The following is a 22469-nucleotide window of genomic DNA, read 5'->3' as shown; positions in this document are numbered from 1 at the left end:
TGGTTAGCACTGTTGCCACACAGCCAGAAGGTTTTCTGTCACTCTCTGTAAGGTCTGTGGTGGTCTTGCAACCGGTCTATTGTGTAAATGGACTGGTTCTTATCTTGCACTCTTCTACTCTGCTTGAGCACTCAATATGTCTCACCCATTCATACAAGCACTTTCTTCTACCTAAGTTCTTTCTATCTAACATTCAAGTTGACACATTTGACAGATTATTATTTCAAACAAAACACAGTTCAAGAATAGCAACTAATTAATACGTTTGCACATTTAGGTTTATTCCTTTTTTGTGCTAACGACTATTTTTTTTGTTGCTGGTGTTTATAGTTAAAAATTGAAGGCTTGATAAATTATTTTACTTTTATTTTTAGGCAGCCATATAAATGTACATGAAAAAAGATACCAATTTATAATGTAAAATATTGAAAGATGAAGCAATACAAGGCTTTTTTTTAGTTTGTAAAAACGCACGTATATCCGTACCATTGTGTTTTTAGGAGGCCCAGTAAACTTCTCATATATCTCTGAAATACTGGGTATGTCTGCACTAAATCAAGAACCCACCATGATAGTTGGCTGCATAACTTTCCACGAGGACAGATGAACCCACTGGGCACCATTTGACAGAGATTCAGCTTCTTGCTGCACTGGCCAAAGTTGGAAGATTTGTGAATAAATGAGGCATATCAGTGTGAAGTGTGAATGGTCAATAGGGACTGTCACTCATCATCACTCTGCCTGCTGGAAGCTGCCTAAATCCTGCTTTTAGATGTTGATGTCACAGCTGTCTAAAATCAACCAAGATGATTCTGCAAATCTTCCAGGCTGAGTGAGGAAAGGTCATTTTCTCAGGCATGGGTACTGTGCTCTAGTTGTTGTTAAGAATCTTTTGAAATTCAAGCACTTTTCTGTCTCATTTATTCTAAATGTTAATATTTAATCACATTTCTTCCCCCCTGTAAGTCTTCATGTTGACAGATACTGAAAAAGATCTGTGTTTAGCTCTTTATGAGCTGGCAGATTGATCCGTCTTAAAAAAAAAACAGTTTTCAGAAGTGAGAGAGTAAGTGATCATAAATTAACTCTAAGCTTTTGTTTTAGATTGAAAGTGAAAGCTGGATTTGCAGCTGCTATTGTGCTTTCGGGGCTTCCTTCACTCAGCTCGACAGTGGGCATTTATGTGAAAGGTTGCTTCTATTAGTATTCATCCTGTTAGGCTTCAGTGACTAACAGAGAGCTGAGAGATTTACAGATGAATTCAAACACATGGTTTAAGAGTGAAATATCTAATATCATTTTCATTCATTTCAACAAACTTACCGTAATGTAGAAAAAAACCCAATAGCTATGTTTTAATGATAAGAAAGATACTAAAGGTGCCTCTTCTCGGAAATTCATTTTTTAAATATTTGTGCAGACCTAAAGCATTGCTGCAGCAGATGGTGTACCCATGACACTGCGTGATTTTGCAAGAATGCATCTTCTTTTTTAGTTTCTGTTAAAACGAGAAACAAAATCCTAACTGTGGTGCTGACTCTGGCAGGAGTGCTTTTTTAGCTTGGTCTGGTGCCCCGTTTAACCCATTAGATCGTGGCGTTCGTTGGCGGGAAGCTTTTACTTTTATAATCTGTTTCATCTGAGATTCTGTGAGGTGTATTTTATAATTGTTGCCATCGTTGTCACACCTCTTCATCTTCTTGCCTTCGGTCCCGCAGGAGGCTGGATCCCTCTGAGCATCCGCTCCAGATGGTATATGACTACTTGGCGTCGATGGGCTATGCAGACCCTGTACGAGTGCAGCAAGAAGCCGCCAACTCAGACCTCAGCTGTTTGATCCGTTTCTACAGTGGTGAGTACTCATCAGCGGCGGCAATCATCCCTCGGTTTCACTTTCTGCTGCTGCTGACTGGAATCTGGCATGTGCTTCGAGTTTTCCTCTGAACACAGACCTGAGGGCGCAGAAACATTCTTAGAATGCTCCAAAATGGTTTCGCCACATCCTCTGGCGAGTGTGTACGATTGGATTAAGCGAGAGAGGTTGTTTTAGGGCTCTCTGAGTTTGTTGCTTCTGAAGCTGCCTCCAGTCTTCAGTACAGTCTAAGATAAACACATCAGTCATGGCCTTATGATGGATTACTGACCATCATTCATCCTGTGGTGTTGTATGCTTCATTGACCTGAGGTCTGGAGTGACTAAGTGTCCCTGTGTCTGTGTGATTAATGTGGCACCAGAATGGATGCGACTCTGGAGAAACCAGTGACGAATTTGTGAACGCATCTAAGCGCTGCTCACCTAAAACCTCTCTCAGTCTTCCCGTTTGAAGGCTGCTCTATTAATACTCATACAGTAGTTGCAGTTAGGGATTTTCCTTTTAGCATAAATGGTGATTGGTGTGCTATAATGAGTTTCAACCAGCGGATGTTTCTGCTGAGTCAGTGGAACTTAAGCTTGGGCTTTGAACTGCTCACATATCCAGAGAAAGAGCAAGACTGGGTATACCACAGTGTCTAAAGGGTTCACATGCACTTCCTCCCACATCAGGCACATAGCTCTCCTCAGAGTGAAGTGCAGGACTGCTGTAGTGACTGAAATACACTCTACAGACAAACGTAATCTGCTCTGTATGGAAGTTCTGCGGTTGATGATTGACAGATGAGGAAGGTTAAAAAAATCAAACTCACCATGAAGTCTTAGCAACAGATATAATTAGTTTGTGAAGCATGTGAAACAGAACGGTGACGCCCAGTTTTCTTTTATCCTAAAAATGTTTAGAACACCATTAATAATTATTGTGATGCTTTTAACGGTTTCGATGCCCTGTGGAAAAAATCGATATTTTGAGTCCTAGACCTTTTATTGTATATAGTGTCAGTTTGATAATCAGCCCTCAGATCAGGATATTTAAGCTGTCTTTATACATTTTTTTCTTTTGCTAGCTTCTTTTTAAATGATGTTGGGGGTTTTTTTAGCTGACGGATCCCAAGCTCACTCTGGCCTGAGTCTTATTCGTAGTCCTCATGTGTCCAGTGGCCCACTGTTGTTTTCTTCTTGTCAACATGAGAACTGGTCAGATCTTGGCTACTATCAGCAATCAGGCCACACTGGGTAGAGTCTAGCCAGGCCCCTTGGAGACTTCCTGCCTCCTTTTGTCGACTCATGGGAAAAGAGAACCAGGGACAAGACATGACTGGTTTTCAGGCTCTTTTAATGCCCAGTACAGGCCAAGAGGACAACTTGATTTGGCCGTGAAATACCTATGGAACTGCTAAAGTGACAGCTGGTAATAAAGCTTTGAGTTTGTTGTGGGGGACACAAATGATGTCAGCAAATGACAGATATCTATAAAATGGGCAAGTCACCTCTTGTGTTCTTGTACAGGTTTCTTATGAAGAATTAAAATAACTTAAGTAGCAAGCTTTACCATTGCATTTAATTCTTTGGCTGGTAACAGAGAACCCTGTCTTTTCATTTTAACTCACAGCACAGGTGCAGAGATTTAATCATACCAACTCATCTTTTCTAATTTACGTAATTTAAAATTAACCACTTTTTTCACCAATTTTTCAACTAGCTAAAAAGTCAACTTTTTAAAATGTTAAACTTTCAGGTAACTTTTTGTTTTAGTGCTGTAGCATTTTTATTGTGAAGCGCTTTGTGATCTAGAAAAGTGTAAAGAAAATGTTAGTTTTTTACTTTAACTTCTTTTAACTTCAGGAAACTACACTGCAGTTAAGTGAGTGAACACAGGAAATTTCACTCAATTCATTAGAGTTATGTTCTAAAAGGCAAAACTTGCATACTTCCCATGATGCATTGCTAGAAAGTTCAAACTCTTCAGGGATTCTGCCTTTTTTTGTAAGAAAGACATGATGGAAAGTTGCCGTATACCTTTTAATATGTTCACATTATGTTACAGTCACACTAGGGAAAACATTGGTTGGAGTCACAGCATATGGTTGGAGCAACCATATGCAGTGCAAACGGTTACTTCAAAGGCGGGGACCACTCACAGTTGCTGTGACTTTGCTGTGTCAAGATGGCAATAAAGACAAGCGACAAGGCAATCAGACAGAAATGATGACGTGTCTGAGATGAGTTGTACTCATTGATTGGCTCAGACTGTTGCAATGTGTTGCGAGTAGATCTGCATTTATGAAGTAGACAGGAATTATTTGCCAGCCTTTGCCAGTCACGGCAGTCAGTCTGAGTCAGACCATGTCTGTCTGGAGATTGGTTGCCTCTCTCAGCTGTCTTGCAGTCGAAAGGGGTTGTGCAAAGGTTGAGTGTGCTACGCCCTCAAGCATTGGGCAACCCCTTTTGAATACCTGGTGGTTGCAACTACTTGTCATCATTCACCAAATGCTTAAAAGATTAATGCAGCTATGATTTTTCCTACTTGCACAGAGGGTGCTATCTTGTTTAAATCAAGTCTGGAACAGTGTGCAGGTTCAATTAAATGGCTTAATGTAACTTAACTTAATAATTTCTTCTTTTTTTCTTTTTCTTCTTCTTTTGGCTGCTCCGTTAAGGGCTCACTACAGCAGATCATCTGCCTCCATCTCACCCAATGCCAAGCATCCTCCTCTGTGACACCAGCCGTCTGCATGTCCTTCCTAACCACACCCATGAATCTATGTGCTCTTCTTCTTTTTCCTTCTGCATGGCAGCTCCATTTTCAGCATCCTTCATCCAGTATATCCACTATCCCTTATTTGCACATGTCCAGTCAATCTCAGCCTTGCCTCTCTGACTTTGTCTCCAAGCTGCTCGACCTGATCTGTTTCCCTGACCTACTCATTTCTAATCTTGTCCATTTTGCTCACTCCAAATTAAAAATCTTAACACTCACTACCGCCTTGTAAAACTTCCCTTTCACCCTTGCTGCTATCGTTCTGTCAAAAATCACCCCTGATGCTTATCTCCACCCACACCACCCTGCCATGACTCTCTTCTCCCCCCCCCCCAACATGCACTGTCTGTTGATTTGAATGGTTGACCCCATTTATATTTCTCATTTCTCCTTGCATCCTTACTGTAACTAGCTTTACAGTGTCTCAACTCATGAGGACTTTAACTTATCAAATCAAGCCGAGAGCAACTTACTCACATTTTTAAGGCAGTATGCACAAAACCCTTTTTCAAGTTAAGACAAAAAGTTTAAAAAAAACCCAAACAAACCAAACAACAACAAAAAAAAAGTTACAGCGTCGATGGCCTTGTGTGTTCTCAGAGTCTTCCTCCAGGTGTCTGTTTGCCTAACAACTGTTATTGTGGTAATGATCTGACTAAGCAGATGAGTGAAACTGTGATCCATCAGTAAAGACTACAGCTGCTACAAGACCACCTAATGTGGTACACTGAGCGTGCCAGCTCTACGCTCTGCACAGTCTGCATTACTGGACCTTACTGCCTCTGAATCTGAGAGCGTTTGTAATGGAAACTCCCCCCAAACCACGTTTATTAAGGATTGTCTCGCCATGCAGATCGCTTTGGTTTTATGAGCCCAGGATCATCATCACAAACCAGGGGAGGTGGGCTTTTGTTTATAATGTTCACGGTATTAAAATGGCACAGTAAAGACCTCAGCAGCACATCTTTCCACAGAAGCCTCGAATAATCCACATATGACCTTCTTAATGATTCCTGAAAACTGATAAAAGAAAAGATGTTCTGTTGAGTTTCGCTGAACTGCCCTTGTAAAATTGTTTCTATGAGTTTGCTCTTTTTTTGATATTAGTTATGTCTTCAGGCTTGTTCAGATCATTCAAAAGAATCTGTGGGACAGTGTGAGAAGTATTCATCTCAGACTGTCTCACAGGCATACAAACGGTGGATCATGGTTACGAGAATGCCGACTTTCTATAATAAGACAGTGGTGCGAATACATGTGCGTTTCTACCTACGCACTGCCACGTGAGTTTCATTTCTAACCACAGCGCTTTACAGCCTGATTTTTTTTTCTCAAGCCACCAAAGAGGTTCAAAGTGCAATGCAGCAGGTAATTTATTAAACTTTACTCTCCTCTTATTTGTTCAGGAAACTCATCTGGGACCTTCTTTCTCCACACCCGCTGTACACACACACACATCCACGCACACCCTTCAGCTGTGGTGCATGGATGAAATTAAAACAAACATGGACAGGGGAGTAAACTTTTCTAAATACTGACTTAATAAAAAACACTTCTAGTGAAAACAACCGCAGAGACCTGAGGGCCAGCGGAGCTTTGTGTCAGCCTGTGCAGCTGCAGCGCAGATGAAGCTGGCTGTAAGCTCTGGCGTTCATGCCCCGGGCTGTGTTCCACCTCTGTCTGCGTGATCTTTTACGTCTTTGAGAAAGGCGGCTTGTAGCTGCTGTCCACAGTTCACGTAAGGCCCACTGTCAGGATCAGACCTGAGGGAAATAAATCTGTTTCTCAGGGAAATGAATCAGAGTAAGCTCACCTTATAGTTGTTGGTTTGACAAATGCTGACTTTCTGATGGAATTCAAACCCAAATTAAGTTTGTGGACGTCCTGAGCTGTGTTGACAGGAGCGGTGAACTGGTGTGTGAAGGTTTGAGACATTTTGCGGTGTGAAAGAAGGGAAGAAATTGTTTGCCCTGACAAAAATAAGAGAAACAGTCGGACTGAGGCTTAAGAAAAAAATTAAATTCTGTTCAGATCCGAGTTTGCACAGACTTGCCCCGAGCGACAAAGCTCTGCAGAGAGCTCTCCATGGTTTCCTGCCAGTTTCTGAGATGAAGTTCTGTTCCTCCCAAGATTTTCTCTTTCCCATTTTAAACCTCTAGATGTCCGTCATCCTAGACTCATGGCGAGTTTTTAAGAGAGACGGCTTACTGAGGGAGAAGCACCAGTTTAATCTTCTGTTTTAAAGCCATCTGTATTCAAAGGCAGCATTCAGCTGTGTGTCTTCCACTGGTTTTCTGCACAGTTGCTATATTTGATGTCAGGAGTTAAACTCTTGCTCAAAGTTTAAAGAACAGTTATTTTAAATTGAGATAAACACAGACCACCTAGAGGAGGTATCTGTGTGGTGGGCTGAATTAGAATTTTCTGCCAAAAAGAGCTTGCTGTTCTGAGTCAAATCAGACCGTGTTTCCGCCTCCACTGACCCCCTACTGCATGCTAATGCAATCTATGCGATCTTGAGCAAGACAAAAAAGCTCTGGGATACAGGGAGTATTGTATTCGACGGAGCGCTCAACAGTTGCCTTGAAATGATCCAACATGTGGACAAAAACTGATTTTAAAACAATAGAAAGAACCAAGATGAGGAACCTACACACTAAAACTCCTGGTACAGTTTTTCTCCTTGGAAAGAACAGCCACTTTTGCCTGGTTTGGACCCTTGTCCTTCCTTCAGTGATGAATCATCTACAGGCTACTTTCTTCTTTAATCATTAGGCCTACAAAACATTAGAGAACAGTATAAATGTTCATCAGTTTCCTAGAACCAATAATAATACCAGCTCATAAGTATGTAGATATTCCAGTTTTATTCTCTTTTAAGGATCTGCACTCTGTGTGTTTCCAGTCGTCTGTTGTCCAGTTCTGGTGAGCCTGTGTGAACTGAGAACTGCTGCTTCCTGGATATTTTCTGTTGTTCAGATCATTCTCTGTAAAAGAGATGGTTGTGTGGGAAAATCCAAGTAGATCAGCAGTTTCTGAAATACTCAGAGCAGCGCGTCTGGCACCAACAACCATGCCATGTTCAAAGTTGCTTAAATTACCTTTCTTCCCCATTCTGATGCTAAGTTTGGACTTCACAGGTCGTGTTGATCATGTCTGCAGGCGTAAATTACCTGCATTGCTGATTAGAGATTTTTAATTAGTAGTTGAAAAGGTGTACCTAATTAAGTGGCTTGTAAGTGCATACTGGCTTCAGTTTTCCCCAAATAGCTCTCTGGATCGTTCTAGTTCCTCAACTGACTTCCTCTCTTGTTTTCATATATATTTTTTAATAATCAAATCACCTTCTATATTATACATTCGTGTCTCTCACTTCCCCTTTTGTTCCTTTCTGTTTGTCACCTCATTCCTTTGTTTATCTATCCATTTTTATTTTTCAGTGGAAAATTAATTTGACTCTTTACTCATCGGGCTTGCCATACTGTGATATGAACGTATTCCTTAAAGAATTTAGATTCAGTGTTAATATTGGCAACTTTTCTATATGCATATATAACACTTTTCCATATTGGATCTGAAGTGAGATATCACTAAATTTGCTGTGCGAAGGTCTCAGCCACACTTCTGAGAAATCACACATTCCACTCTCTGGTCTGTCACTTGTCCCTGAGGTTTGGCAGCCTCCCACCCGGAGGACGTTTGACACCGGTTGATGATTAGTTTGAAGGCAGCTGTCTGCAGCCCTGCTCCTTGAGAAAACAGTGTTGCGCAACAAGTTACGACCGTGTCATCCACCCCCTCTGGAGCCACGGGGAAACGGTCAGCATTTTTTCGTCGTGAGAGGGATGGGATTGATTTGGAGGGAGACATCATAAGGGCTTACATACTCACACTTTGATTTTGAACAACCTGTTTCCTTAGCAACTGATCGCCCCGCAGACCTTTGGGGATAGCATGTGTGTTTGTTTTAGAAGTTGGCTCTTTATGGCTAGGAGATGTTTTATATTGCGTTTGGACAGTGCTGTGACTTTGAAACAAGTAGCTGAAAAAAAGCAATAGGTGTATGCCTGGACACCTGCACGCTCGCACCATGAATGCGCACATTTGTATTCATAATTTGGGCGCTTTTCTCATTGATAACTCCCGCAGTTAACTAATTTAATCAAGGCACTTTGATTTTCCTTTGTAAGCCCAATGTACTCTTGCAGCGAGCAAGCACGATGATTCTCACACAGATCCACAGATAATTATAATTCTTTTTCAGATGATTAGTGTTACTGAGAAAAATTTGATTTGGGAAAAAAAATGTGATGATACACAAGAAAATGGTGAGGGGATGACAATATTATCAGGGATGAAACCACATTTTCCTGGTTTTAGGGGTGTTTTGGAATTCTCTCTTTGACTAGAGACGGACGTATGTGTTACCATCCTGCATGCAGTGTTCTTATAAAGGTTTGCCATGAAATTACCACAAATGGGCCTTAACAAAGCCGGATATAGAGCGTGGTTGTTTCTGGTGATGTGCTGCGAAGGCTGTGAGGGCATCCTGTCGGTCTGTGTCAGTTTGTATCGAGCTGATTTGTGCACTGCAGAGGGATGATGTTTTTCTTAATTGCGAGTTTTAATCTGAAGCTCTGGGAACATAGAGTAACTAAAGCAGAGCGTGACTCGACAGTTTCCTGCCACAGGCGGCAAGAAAAAGCACTTATCTACAGTCCAGCTGTTTTCCCCCTTTTAGATACCTCCATTGTACCCGTCATCGACCCCGTGAGGTTTTTGTGTCTCTAATTTTCTCTCTGAGTGAGGGACACCCAAGGATCAGGAGCTGCTATTGATCTGCCAGCGAGCCAATTTGTTGTCAGAAGCACTTGGCTTGTTCATTATCAGTTTTCCTTGGCGAAGAAAAACATGAGGGGGCTCTCATTTCGTTCAGATGCCCTTGTGAAGCGGAAGGGGAGGTGGAGAATGAAAACAAGTTAGACGTGAAGCGAGAGCGAGAGAGAGCGAAAGCAGATTGCCAACGAGAGCCTCCGAGTGGGAGGCAGCATAAGTTGGTTCGAGGAAAATTTAACAACAGAGGACAGGAGGCTGAGGCAGTGTCTCCTCTGTGCTTGTTTGACCTGCTATTAACCTGAGTGTACTTGGCAGAGACGGCAGCACTGCTGTCTGATGTATCCTTCAGCAATGGCCAGCTAAGACTACCTGTAGTGCGACTTGGCATAATTAAACTGAGCAGAGTGGAGTTAAATGTGACAAAACCCTGACTCATTCATCAATATGACTGATGCCTCTTATATGTTGGAATGGCAGCAGGGAGTAGAGAGAAACTTTTCCAACTGAGCTGAACAGAAGAGCTCTAATATGGCTTTAATTTAATAGACGCTTAATAATGGAGTTTAAAGTTTAAACTCTCTTCTGATTAGTGGAAGAACAAATGAATTATTTTTCAGTAAGAGCTACCCAGATGTACAAATAGCATATGAGATAACAGGGCAGTGTCCATACTAAGCACTGATGTAAGACCATTTCTTGGAATAGCTATACTGTGGAGCTGACTAACGGACAGGTGATATCATAATGACCTTCGAGTACTTATGTGACTTCATTTTCTGGAACCTTTGTCTAATGCGTAACTGCAAAACATTTGCAATTAATTAGCTCAATTTGCTTATCTCAGCAGTGGCTTTGGGTTTATTTGCATTAGATCGATTGCTGCAGATCTGCACTAACATCTCTGTGTGGGCTTTCTCTCCCAGAGCGTCCAGTGAATGCGGACCAGCAGGAGCGGACCTTGCTGAAAGGCGTGTTCAGCGTCAGGAAGGGCAAAACTCAGCTGCACAAGTGGGCCGAGCGGCAGGTTATTCTCTGTGGCACCTGTTTGATCGTGGCCTCTGTGAAAGACAGCCTCACCGGGAAGATGCACATCCTGCCCCTGGTGGGGGGAAAGGTGAGAGTTCAGGGTTTAGAGCTTGGACAGCCTGAAAGGGCGGTAAGCTTTCACTTTCTCCAGGGCGGAGGACATGCTCCAAGCTGTGCGATAACACTCTTCAACAACACAGCTGGGTTGGTCGTCTGGATAAAGTTAAAAAGATGACATGCCTGCAGAACTGTGTCATGAAGAGTTTTCAGTTTATTCCTCCTCAGCCAACAGAGAATGCAAGCTCCTCTTTCTCAAAGATTAGCAAAGCTGCACACTAAAGCGCAAAATACATAAAAAATCTGTGTGTTTGTGTTTGAGCTGATAAAACTTCAGTGGCACACTCTGTATCTCCACGTGAAACCATAGACTGTATATAAAAGATGGAAATCATCGGTTGGCAGCTTGGTGGTTTGAAACTGAAAATGTAGAGTGAGTGGTGGCTCGGCTCGAAAAACCGAAGGACACTACACACTTGTCAGTCACACACCTGCTACTGTGTATTGCTTCTGAGCTTTTAATAATGTCTTCGTTATGGACGCTAAGACCCTGAACTCACCAGAAAAATTTTTTTTTTCCTGAGGTTGGCATCAAGTGAGCAAAAAAGGGTCATTTTCCTATAAGCCTCTACACAACCATGCATATTTTGGAAATCATAGTATCTCCCCCTGTTGGCCATTAGAAGGAATGCAGGATTTAAAGGACTTCCACATTGGCAAGTTTTAGATCTTGAATGAATTCTCTACTAGCATAGCAGAATCAGTGTTGCTCTTGGAGTTGCATTGTGGGTAATGTGTGTCCCAGGTTTTCTTTTTCTTTTCTTTTTCCAGTTGTGCTGAATGAGTCCAACAGTGTCACAGAAATACAGAGTTAAATGTTTTTGTGCTATCACTGCAGTCTTTGTGGCCTCCAGCTAATGTTTTATCCCAGTTGACCAGATTTAAACATGTTATCTAAGGTTTATTTTTGGAAATGTCAAAATCAGAATCACTGAATGTAGCAGACAAAACCACACTAAAAGAAACAAACACAAAATCACCACAAATTAAATCTGTCTGTTCAGTGTTTATCCTGATCTCATCTCTGTGTTGTCTTTGTGTTGAGGTGGAGGAGGTGAAGCGGAGGCAGCACTGTCTGATGTTCAGCTCAGCCGGGTCTCAGGCCCAGACATACTTTGTCAACTTTGACACACTTGCAGACTATCAGCGATGGCACCGGCAGGCGTCAAAAGTAAGTCAAAGGCGAGCGTGTGTCACTATCTGTACATTAAACATTCACTAGCTGGGACCACATCCTCACTTTAGGTTTGACGGCATTTCTAGTAGGTAATTGCAGATGGCGTGAACATGAATTGAGGCTGCGGTTTGGGGAAGACCTCAGATGGGACTGGCGGGCCTTGCAGATCCCCATACACTAATGAAAAGTGAATGAATTAGAAAAGGAGAGGGAGGGTGGGACATGAAAATGAGAACAAATGGGGGAAGGGGGGGACATATATAGATATATAGAACCGGAAGGGATGTGTTAAATCAATTAAATCAGTATCTCCTGTGTTTTTTTAAAACTTAAATCAGAATATCTGTGAGTCAGATGATGTGAAATGAATGTATTTTTGTATTTGTGTGATATACAATAAATCTATGGGCCTTTCAGAGACTTCTATGAGCTCTTCTAAAAGAAAATCATTGTCTCTGCACTGCGCAGACTGCTTTGTCTCTAATATCCTAATTAATGTCTGTTGTGCTGCGTCTCCTTCTTGGAGCTGAACAGCCTCTGTGAGAGCCTCCACAGAGGCTGAGCCAGCATACAATTAGCCATGGAAGGAGAAAGCCAACAGAAATAAAGAAAATCCAATTAGCTGCAGATTCATGCTAAGTCCAAGATCTCTTTCTTTCACGGTGGTATGGATTACTGGGTTAGAGGAGCCTGTTAGCGAACTGTATTTTAGCTGAGTGTTAGACCACAGGTTTCTATGGAGACTGCAGTTGATGGCCGATGAAGGTTTTTGGTGGATTTGGGCCGACGTTTATGCTACATCGCTTAAATCAGAAGCCCGTGTCTGTGTATGAGGCTAACAGAGTCAGGGAGTGCATTTGTGCTTTCTTAATTAGCACTTCTGGATATCTTGGAAGTCAGACTGTAAAAAAAAAAAGCAACATAGACGAGTTGCATTTTACAACAATCACATTAACAATGACAATTCAGTGTTTGTCAGATGTTAATTGCTGCAAAAGAAACTCGCATCATCTTAGGCACTTCGATTGTTGAGCGTTTAGCTATTTGAAGAACATTTCTTTATATTTTGGTTCCAAAGAGACAGACTTTCTTCTAATTTTTTACAAGTCGTCTTAAGCAATAACCCTCCAGGCTTTATGTATGTATGTATATATATATCAAATGAAATATCAAAACTGATAACATAGCAGCTAAAATGCACTTTTAGTCACTCAAAAGTAATGTCCAAGTCTGTGGAGATTTTAATCAAGTCCAGCCTGACTGGACTAGATATTTCTCAAGAAATGGCTTTTACTTTTATAGATGCCATTAACACATTTTACAGAATCTCAATGAAATATTAAACTGTGATGTTGTAACTCAAGCTGTGATCAGCTGTGCTAGTGGCCCAAGTGCTCCAGTTTCTCAGCTTTGCAGGAAATTTTGTGTCACGTTGATTAAGGACTGAACCACCCATCGTACCTAAACTGACATTTCTTTGCTGTGTTTCATCGTTTCAGTGTTTAATTGCAAAGCAAATAATTTAAAACAGCAAAATCTGTCCCGACCTTCCCATTCAATCTCAGAGTGTCGCATCACTGATTTATTTTTTTTTAAGGAACAGAGGGCGTCTGTCTTGTGAGTTGTTTTGTGGGAGAAGAGCAGTTTCGTCTTTATCAGCCAGTGACATGATGCCATGCTTGACTGAGCAGCCATCCCATTTTCTGCGTAGCTGCACAGTGTGCAGCTCTGGAGCTAATGGGGGAGATGATTGTCAGAGTAGACTGACTTAGCACTGCTACATAGCCTGGACTGATGGCCAGCATGTAAACTATAGTCTCCCAGGTCTGTGAGGAAAAAAAATCCAGTGACAAACAGCAGTAAAATCCCAACTCTAGATGCAATCACACCCTCCCTGGTGCTTAAAATTTATGTGGAAAAAGTTTCACAACAGCACTACAAACTGGACAGGATCACAAGGCATCAGCAACTCTATAAAATCGCTGTCATGTGAGCAGGTGTGTGGTCAACGGAGCGTGGACCCAGAATGTAGGAGTCAGCAAATGGAACTAAACTCAAAATCAGAGCTTTGTTGCAAAAAAACCAAAAGGCAAATACAAAACTAAACAATAACAGGACATAATATGAACTGACAGGCAGACGATTTCACCTACAATGAGGGAGAAGCAAACAATGTGTACAGAGGAGGGTGATTCAGGGAAGTGGACGCACATGGGAACATAGCTGAACTCAATCAAAACTAACGAGACAGGGAAGGCAAACCTGAACCGTCTCTCACGCAGGACAGGTGACTATCAAAATAAAACAGGAAGAAACACACACTAAGACTCAGACTAGGACACGTAATCAGACATTAACAGTAAGGGATAAACATGGGGACAGGACTATAGACAAGTATTAATTAGACAAGACAGGGAATGCAGACAAAACGCAGTGAGATCAGACAGACACGGGGATGTGACCGGGGAGGCAGAAAGGATAACAAAACACAGAGACAAGACCGGGACAGACTGGGCATGAAAGGGGCACTCACATAATGAAGAAATAGAAATAACAAACTCGGATGCACTAGAGCAGACCTTCCCAAAGTGTGGGGCCCGCCCCCTAGGGGGGGCGCAGAGCCATTGCAGGGGGGGCGCGGCATGAAAGAGGGGGGGAAACAAAACGCTTGGACACTGCTAGCACTGGCGCCGCAGAAACGCAAAGCAGGAGATGAAGCATCGCTGAATATGTTTCCAAACCAACTTCATTCTAAGCCAAAGACTAGAAAATATGGTGAAGCATATCTTCCCTTTGGCTTCACCTGCACAAGTGCTGAGGTAGGTCTCCCCTGCAGAATTGGTTTTCCCTGTGTCGGGAGCAGCGCTGGGCTCTCCAAATCAAGGACAACAGTATCCCACAGCTGTTTATGTTTTTGAACCCATTTTGCACAGAGAGACATTTTTTGAAAAATGTATTGATAGCAATGTTGAATATTATTACACATGAAAAAAAAACAACTACACGTAAAATAATTACACTGTGACGCCTCTGCCTTTCTAAATGGAGGGACAGTAACTGCGTGTGTATATGTAAGCCTGTAAAACCTGCAGACAGTCAGATTAACAGTATTGTGTCTCTATCTGCCATTCTGCAATTCATCTCATGTAAACAATAACGTGGCGCACAGCGTGACGTGAAAAAAGGCACCTTTGACGTTGCGTGATGAACTCTGTATTCCTCGTCCACCGTAAACGCAAAAAAGGAGTTTTAAAAAATCTCCGTTTTCGGTGATTCGAAACGCCGTTTACGTGTGAACGAAACAGCTGCGTTTCCAAAAATCCCCTTGTAGGTGTGGATGTAGCGTGAAAGAGTTAGTAGTTTATTTTATTACTACCTGTAATTTATTGCAGATTACTCGTATTTGCTTAATTTTTTACTAAATGTTTGAGGTGTGAAATAAACCGCAATGGAGCAAAATATGGGTGTGTGTGGTTGGAGGATGTGTGCGTGCGCGCGTGCTGGGGGGGGGGCGAACATTTTTCTTGCAAGCAAAGGGGGCCCAGCAAAAAAAGTTTGGGAACCACTGCACTAGAGAATGCAGATTTCAGGGCTAACTATTACAAAACTTGAATATAAACACTTCATAAATTTAAAGGAACGAGTAAAGAATCAAAGAACAAACTCAAACCTCACACAAACACACACACGCATGACGATCAGTTTCCAGAAAAAAAAAAAAAAGATAACCATGATGATGGTAGGCTTTAAGACAGGGCTGTTATATAGACAGCATAAGCCAGAGGTGTCAACTGTAAGGTATCTGAATTGCTTTGGAAAATGTCCCCCAGACCTCCCCCATGGACATTTATATTACACCAATTAAGTAATAGATAAGTAATGGAAAGATTTAAATGACAGAAAAGTTCTTGTTTTTTTTCTCTTTTTTTAATTTGTTTGTTTTTATTACAGTGTGTCCAAAGTTAGAAAGAGAAAAACAAAAACTGACATTTTTTGCTAAGTTTTATAGAACCTACAGGACAGTCTCGGCATCGAGCTCCCAGAACCTTTCTGTAATTATTCACAATTATTTTTTATAGTTAAAGCCCAAACAGTCATGCTGACAGATTACTTTCTTCATTTACTACAGCAGCGTCTTCCTATCGTGTAGAAAAACGACATGCTGTTGTACTTACATGACTTTTTTAATACTAAGATAACCCTAGGATTAAATTTGCAGTTAAACATCTGTACAGTGACAGAAAGGGGAGTTTCACTGGTCTGTGGGCTGTATTTGCCCCGTGATATAAAGGCATTTTGACATCCAATGCATAAGCTGTACCTAACATACTGGCAGCACAATGCAAATCATCATGCTTTTGGTTAATAAGATCTGACTTTAACTGGTTATTCTGTTACTGTTTTAACTGTCGCTTTCCTAGAAACTTCTTGTACTGGAATGTGGGAAACTGTCTATCTGAGTTAATTCTTGATGAGGCAGCTCGGTAGTGCCGATAAGGAAGTCAGTGGAACTCAGTTTTTGTCATATATCATAAAGCTGAGCACAACTTACTACTTGACCGTTGACTTTTAAATAGACGACAAACACGTAGCTAATATGTTGTTCTAAAATGAATCATCAGATGTGAGCTCGTAGCTCTCAGTTTTAGAAATGTTGCCTGACCGTTGTAGTTGTGGTTGCACCATGTCATATTTATTTTAATGTAAAAATATTCGACATAGCCAAGTTTGCATGTAAGAGTGATTCTTTAGGTACATGAATTGTAGGCAGGTTTCTGTTTTTTAAACTCGGTGTTAACTCAGTCTGCTTGTGTCTGCATGTGTGTTTAGGTGGTGTCTCAGACGGTAAGCCTAGTGGACTTGTCCTGTTACAGTCTGGAAGCAGTGCCTGAATATCTGTTTTACAGTCAGGACATTACCCATCTCAACTTGCGACACAACTTCATGAGCCTGCAGGGACCTGGAGGCCTGCTCAACCTCCCCAGGTAACCACATGAAATCAATTGAAACATCTTTGCAAGAAAGAGATGGTATTACATCGTCCTGTGGCTGGAGAGCACACTATCATATCCGTATGGTGCTAAGTATCTGTCTCGCTGAACTATGCCTTGGCCACTGAGATGAATCGCCAGTGCTTGTTATTTTGATGGCCGGGGCTTTGGAAAGCTTTTATCAGTCAAACCTTTTAAACTTGACAGTCGCCGTCACTTCGTTACTTTTTAGGATGGAAATTAGTTATTTAAAATTATCACAAAATATTTTGTTTGTTCACTAATTATGTGCTTTATTAGATAGTCTTTTTTAAATTTTAATAATAATTCATTGATTACTATGTTTTTCACTCTAGTTATTTTCCAGTTAGTCTGCTGTTTCAGTGTTACTGTGAGCATATGTTGTACATCTCTTTGTTATCACACATTTAATGATCCCCACTCATTTATGTCATATCTCTGGCTCCGTATGTGTGGCTTTCATTACATAGGACATGAATTTAGTTGTATGTCCTTGCTCCTTGGAGCTGAGCCTGTTTAAACAAGCTGAGGTCATTAGCACATTGCTATAAATTGTGACTCAACCTGCTTTAGTTTCTGTTGAATGCCTGGTTGAATGGGTGTTAGTGTACTGAATGCATGCTGTTATAAAATGATTCTTTTCTGCAGCTTACTAAGAAGACTGGTTTCTCTTTCACTGCTCTTCTTAATGTTGTCTTTAGAATAAAGTAGGTGAGCAATTGTGGTGGACAGGCTGACAGATGAGGTCAGGCAGGAGTCTCTGTGGACTATGATGTTCGCAGACGTAACTGCAGAGAGCAGGTGGAAGAGAGCCTGGAGAGGTGGAGTTAAGCTCTGGAGAGAAGAGGAATGAAAGTCAATAGACGCAAGACAGAATACATGTGTGAGAGAGATGGGGTCAAAGATCCAAAGCTATGGACAGTACAGAAGAGAGGATAAGAAGTAACTGCAGGCAGGGTGGAGTGGGTGGAGACGAGCGTCAGCTGTGATTAGTGACAGAAGGATAGTAGCAAGAGTGAAAAGGATGATGTACAACGCCGTAGTGACACCTGCTGTGATATACAGTTTAGAAACCGTTGCACAGACTGAGGTGGAGTTGAAGATGGCAGAGACTGGAAATGAATATATCAGAGGGAAAGCTCAGATTGAAAAGTTTAAAGATGAAGTTAAAGAGTCAATCCTGAGATTGTTTGGACATGTGCAGAGGATGGATAGTGGATACACTGGACAAAGGAAACTGAAGATGGAGCTGCCAGGCAGGAGGAAAAGCAGAAGAGCACAGAGGAAGTTCATGAATGTAGTGAAGAAGGACATTCATAGGGTTGGTGCGATAGGAGAGGACGCTAGGGATAAGGTGAGATAGCGCTAGATGATCTGCTGTAGCAAGCCTTAAAAGCGGCAGCTGAAAGAAGAAGGAGAAGAATATTACATGTGAATAGTGTTGTGACTCATGACAACACTCCCAGCATCTGGGGTGCAAAATGGGAGGTGAAAATTAGTAATCAAGATATAACTTTGTGTATCACATGTGACGCAGATGTGCACATATTGATGCTGTTCTTTTTGGAATTTCTAGTTGTGACCACAGGGGTGTGATTACATGTTTTAATCAACAAATGCACATGAAGAGGGAAATGAAAATCACATTTATGTGTTGTATGCAAAGCAGGCCTGGCCACTCTAAACTGAGATATCAACTGTTAATATCAGGGAACTGATAGGAGTGATTTAAATACATATATGTGTGTGTATTTAAATCACTCCTATCAGTTATGAATACTGTTCTTTGTTGCCTGCCACAGGCATAACATGGTGAAGCCTGAGGCAGCATTACAAAATATTACAGAACTCCCACCGTGCAGCACACGTCCAACAATGTTCACCAGAATATTGAGAAGTGCTGTTCAGCCTCTGCTGGAGGGTGGACAACATGGATTTAAACTATTTTTACTGCTCTTTCACCACAGTGTGCTGAACCAGTCATCCACTGAAGGCAACAACAATGACAAAAGCAGAACCACAAATAAACATTTACCTCTCGTACTTTAACTTGCATGATTTGATTGCTGTTTTGTTCGAGACATAAAGCCCATCTGTGTTCTTTTTTATATCGACCAGTTTAAACTTTTTTGAGAGCAGTATGTCTGTGATACATGACAGTGATGAATTCAAACACAGTTTGATGGTCTTGGTGGTGTTCAGTCCTGATATACTATTTTTTTGCAAATGCAGATAATGTAGATCGTAAACAAAGTGAGCCTGTAGACTTCACATTCAGTTTTTTCTTTTGTCAGGTTTTCTCAGCTGAAGAGCCTGAACTTATCTCATAACCGTCTGGGTGTGTTCCCCGAGTGTGTGTGCGAGATCCTCACCCTAACTGAACTCAACCTCTCCTGTAACAGTCTCCACGCCATCCCTGTACAGATAGGCAACCTTCAAAGGTTTGGCACACGTCTAGTGCACACAGTGCGTACATTGCATAGGTACACTTTGTTGAGATATCAGTTAATAGCAGCACAGACAAAAGATGTTAGAAATGTCAGTTAGATGTCAGAGTTGCAAAATAAATAAAAGGCGCATTAAATTACATTTTTCAGAAGGATGCAATAATTATTTTTTGCCAGTCGCCATTGTGGTTTGTAATTTTAATCCACTATACACATAATGAGGGAATAAGGGAGGTGAAAAGGACAGAACATTTTGTTATGCACTCTGATAAAATAAAGCTAAATCATGCAGCATTTCCTAGGACGCTGTGCGATAGATAATGGATACAAATACAAATTGTTGTGAGCAGATATTTTGTCCGCTCTCTAAAGTAAAAGAAAGCAAAGGCCTGTTTTGTCCCTTTCTTCTCTTAGCCTGCAGACGCTGTCTTTGGATGGAAACCACCTCAGCTCCCTGCCTGATGAGATGGGTGGCCTGTTTCAGCTCAACAGCCTGGGGCTTTCCTTTAACAGCTTCTCTCACGTCCCTGCTGTGCTGGAGAGATTGAGTGCAGTTGACAAGCTGGCTATGGCTGGGAACAGAGTGGAGAGTCTGGATTTGTGCACTCTGGTCAGAATGAGCCACCTGAAAAACATTGACCTCCGGTAAGAGGCCAGTGAGGAACAAACAGCTCTCAGCATCTGTGCTTCCCTTTGACTCATCTCACTCTGTCTTATCCTTCTCTGCTTGGTCTTCTGCTCAGCCATATGTTATTGAATAGAATAATGCTGGATCAGGATATAATATTTAAAAGATGACTGTCATTCGTTCAATGCCTACGAAGAGAGGTGGCAGGTGGAGAATAATTCTGTGCTGCCAATTATCTACAAGTTCCTCTTTTGTCTCTTTCTCCATTAAATGTCCTGAACTTCAGCCAGGGCTGCATTCACCTAAGCCTTACCTATTTATTTAACAAATGTTCATAGATGGCACATTTCCTCTGAATAAATGCAGTGTCCAATTTAACACCAGGGAGCTGTCCAGAATTGCACTTTTCACTGCACTGCAGCACTAAACGTTTTTAGACGTGCAGTGCCCTGAAGAAAATATTTGCTCCCTCCCTGATTTCTTAGTTGTTTTGCATACATGTCATATTTCATTAATACACAAATGTAACCCGAGTAAATGCAAAATGTAGTTTTTAAATTAAGATTTTCGTTATTAGGGGAAACAAGCCAAACAAACCTACTCGACCTTATGTGAAACACTAATTGCCCCCTAAACCTAATAACTGGTTGTGTCACTCTTGGCAGCAAGAACTGCAGCCAAGCATTTGCAGTAGGTGGCAATTAATCTTTCATATTGCTGTACAGGAATTTTGGTCCACTCTTCTTTGCAGAATTGTTTTAATTCAGCCACACTGAAGGGTTTTTGACCACAGACGGCCTTTTTACGGTCCTGTAAAAGCATCTCATATACATTTAAATCATCTCAAACAGACTTTGACTAGACCACCCCACCAATCCTTGATTTTCTTTCTTTTTTTTGAGTCATTCAGAGTTAGAGTTGCAACCACCACCATGTTTCACTGTTGGTATGATGTTCTTTTTATAAAATGCTGTTGTGGCATGGTGGTTAATCCAGTAGGGTAGATAGGATAGAGGAGGACAAACACACAGATTAGAGTACCTGTAACTGTTGCAGAACGTGATCAAAGCTGCCCGGGTTATCGCAAAAATTCCCTGGTGCCTGATATCACGCTCAGAGAAAAGGCAAAGGAGCAACCCGGATCGGCAGGGAGAGAGAGGGAGAGAGACAGAGAGTGTTGGAGCGGGGAGAGTAACCCATCTGGCTACACTGTGAGAAGTTTTATGCCAGATGTAACGGGACTCAAACCTTCCAAAAAGTTCTGCTTTTCTCTCGTTAGTCCACAGAATATTTTCCCAAACGTCTTGGGGATCATCAAGATGTTTTTTGTCAAATGTGAGACCAAAGACCGAATCTTTGTGTAGTTTTTAGGTGGCAGTTTTGCCCAGTCCCTTTCTTATTGTTTAAGCGTGGACTCTGACCTTAACCGAGGTAAGTGCCACCTGCAGTTCTGTAGATGTTGTTTCCGGCTCTTTCGTGACCACCTGGATGGGTCGTCGATATGCAAATTTTGGTAGGCCGGCCACTCCTGAAAAGGTTTATCTCTCTTTCAAGTTTTCTCTATTTGTGGATAATTGCTCTTACTGCGGGGCGATCGTGGCTCAAGAGTTGGGAGTTCGCCTTGTGATCGGAAGGTTGCCGGTTCGAGCCCCGGCTTGGACAGTCTTGGTCGTTGTGTCCTTGGGCAAGACACTTCACCCGTTGCCTACTGGTAGTGGTCAGAGGGCCCGGTGGCGCCAGTGTCCGGCAGCCTCGCCTCTGTCAGTGCGCCCCAGGGTGGCTGTGGCTACAATGTAGCTTGCCATCACCAGTGTGTGAATGTGTGTATGAATGGGTGGATGACAGGTTGTGTAAAGCGCTTTGGGGTCCTTAGGGACTAGAAAAGCGCTATACAAATACAGGCCATTTACCATTTACTGTGGTTCACTGGAATCCCAAACCCTTAAAAATGGCTTTAAAACACATTCCAGACTGATAAATGTCACTGAATTGTATCTAAGCTGTATTTTTACATCATGGTATGATATGTTGCTTTTTAAGGTGTTTTAGCCTACTACTTCTCAGACAGGAAGTCTGAAATCAAGAAATCACTCTATTGAAGAAAAATCTTTTGAAAATCATGTTAATGACACTTAATTCATGATTCAATGCTTGTTACTTTTCACAGAGGGTGAGGTAGGTTTGGATAGTTTTTTCCCCTTAATATCTGAAATCTTAATTCAAAAACTGCACTTTGTATTTACTTGGGTTATCTTTATCTGATATTACAATTTGTTTGATGATCTGAAACATGTAGGTGTGGCAAATATTAAAAAAACTAAGCAATAAGGAAGGGGGGAGGGGGGGTACTTTTCATGACACTGTACCTGTACTGTGAATGTGAGAACACAAATCATCAACATAGTTGGATCTGACATTAAGTGGCCTTTAACCTGCCAGCTCCCTATCACATGGCTGACTGAGCCTGCGTGAGGATAGGACAGGAAATTGTCAAATAAATTTAAGCGAGTGAGTGGGTGTCATGTGTCCTACCTCCTGCATGCTCTATCCTGGAAGCGCAGTTCATTTCCAACAGGACGCATTTGAAGTAAA

The 22469-nt window shown here is 41.7% G+C and overlaps 1 protein-coding gene across 3 annotated transcripts in view; it reads left to right on the top strand.

The window, feature by feature from the left end:
• phlpp2 (PH domain and leucine rich repeat protein phosphatase 2) overlaps positions 1-22469 on the top strand; it is a 41535-nt gene that overhangs the window by 4316 nt on the left and 14750 nt on the right. For all 3 annotated transcript variants that reach the window (XM_063475662.1, XM_063475669.1, XM_063475655.1), the window contains exons 3-8: positions 1719-1852; positions 10394-10584; positions 11659-11784; positions 16621-16775; positions 19097-19243; positions 19664-19894. In XM_063475662.1, coding sequence (XP_063331732.1) covers positions 1719-1852; positions 10394-10584; positions 11659-11784; positions 16621-16775; positions 19097-19243; positions 19664-19894 — 984 coding nt within the window. The remainder of the gene's footprint in view (positions 1-1718; positions 1853-10393; positions 10585-11658; positions 11785-16620; positions 16776-19096; positions 19244-19663; positions 19895-22469) is intronic.

This window comes from Pelmatolapia mariae, linkage group LG1 (assembly GCF_036321145.2).
Source record: "Pelmatolapia mariae isolate MD_Pm_ZW linkage group LG1, Pm_UMD_F_2, whole genome shotgun sequence".
NCBI classification, from domain to species: Eukaryota; Metazoa; Chordata; class Actinopteri; order Cichliformes; family Cichlidae; genus Pelmatolapia; species Pelmatolapia mariae.
Note: the sequence above shows the minus strand (reverse complement) of the source record. Positions and strands in the feature narration are given on the sequence as shown.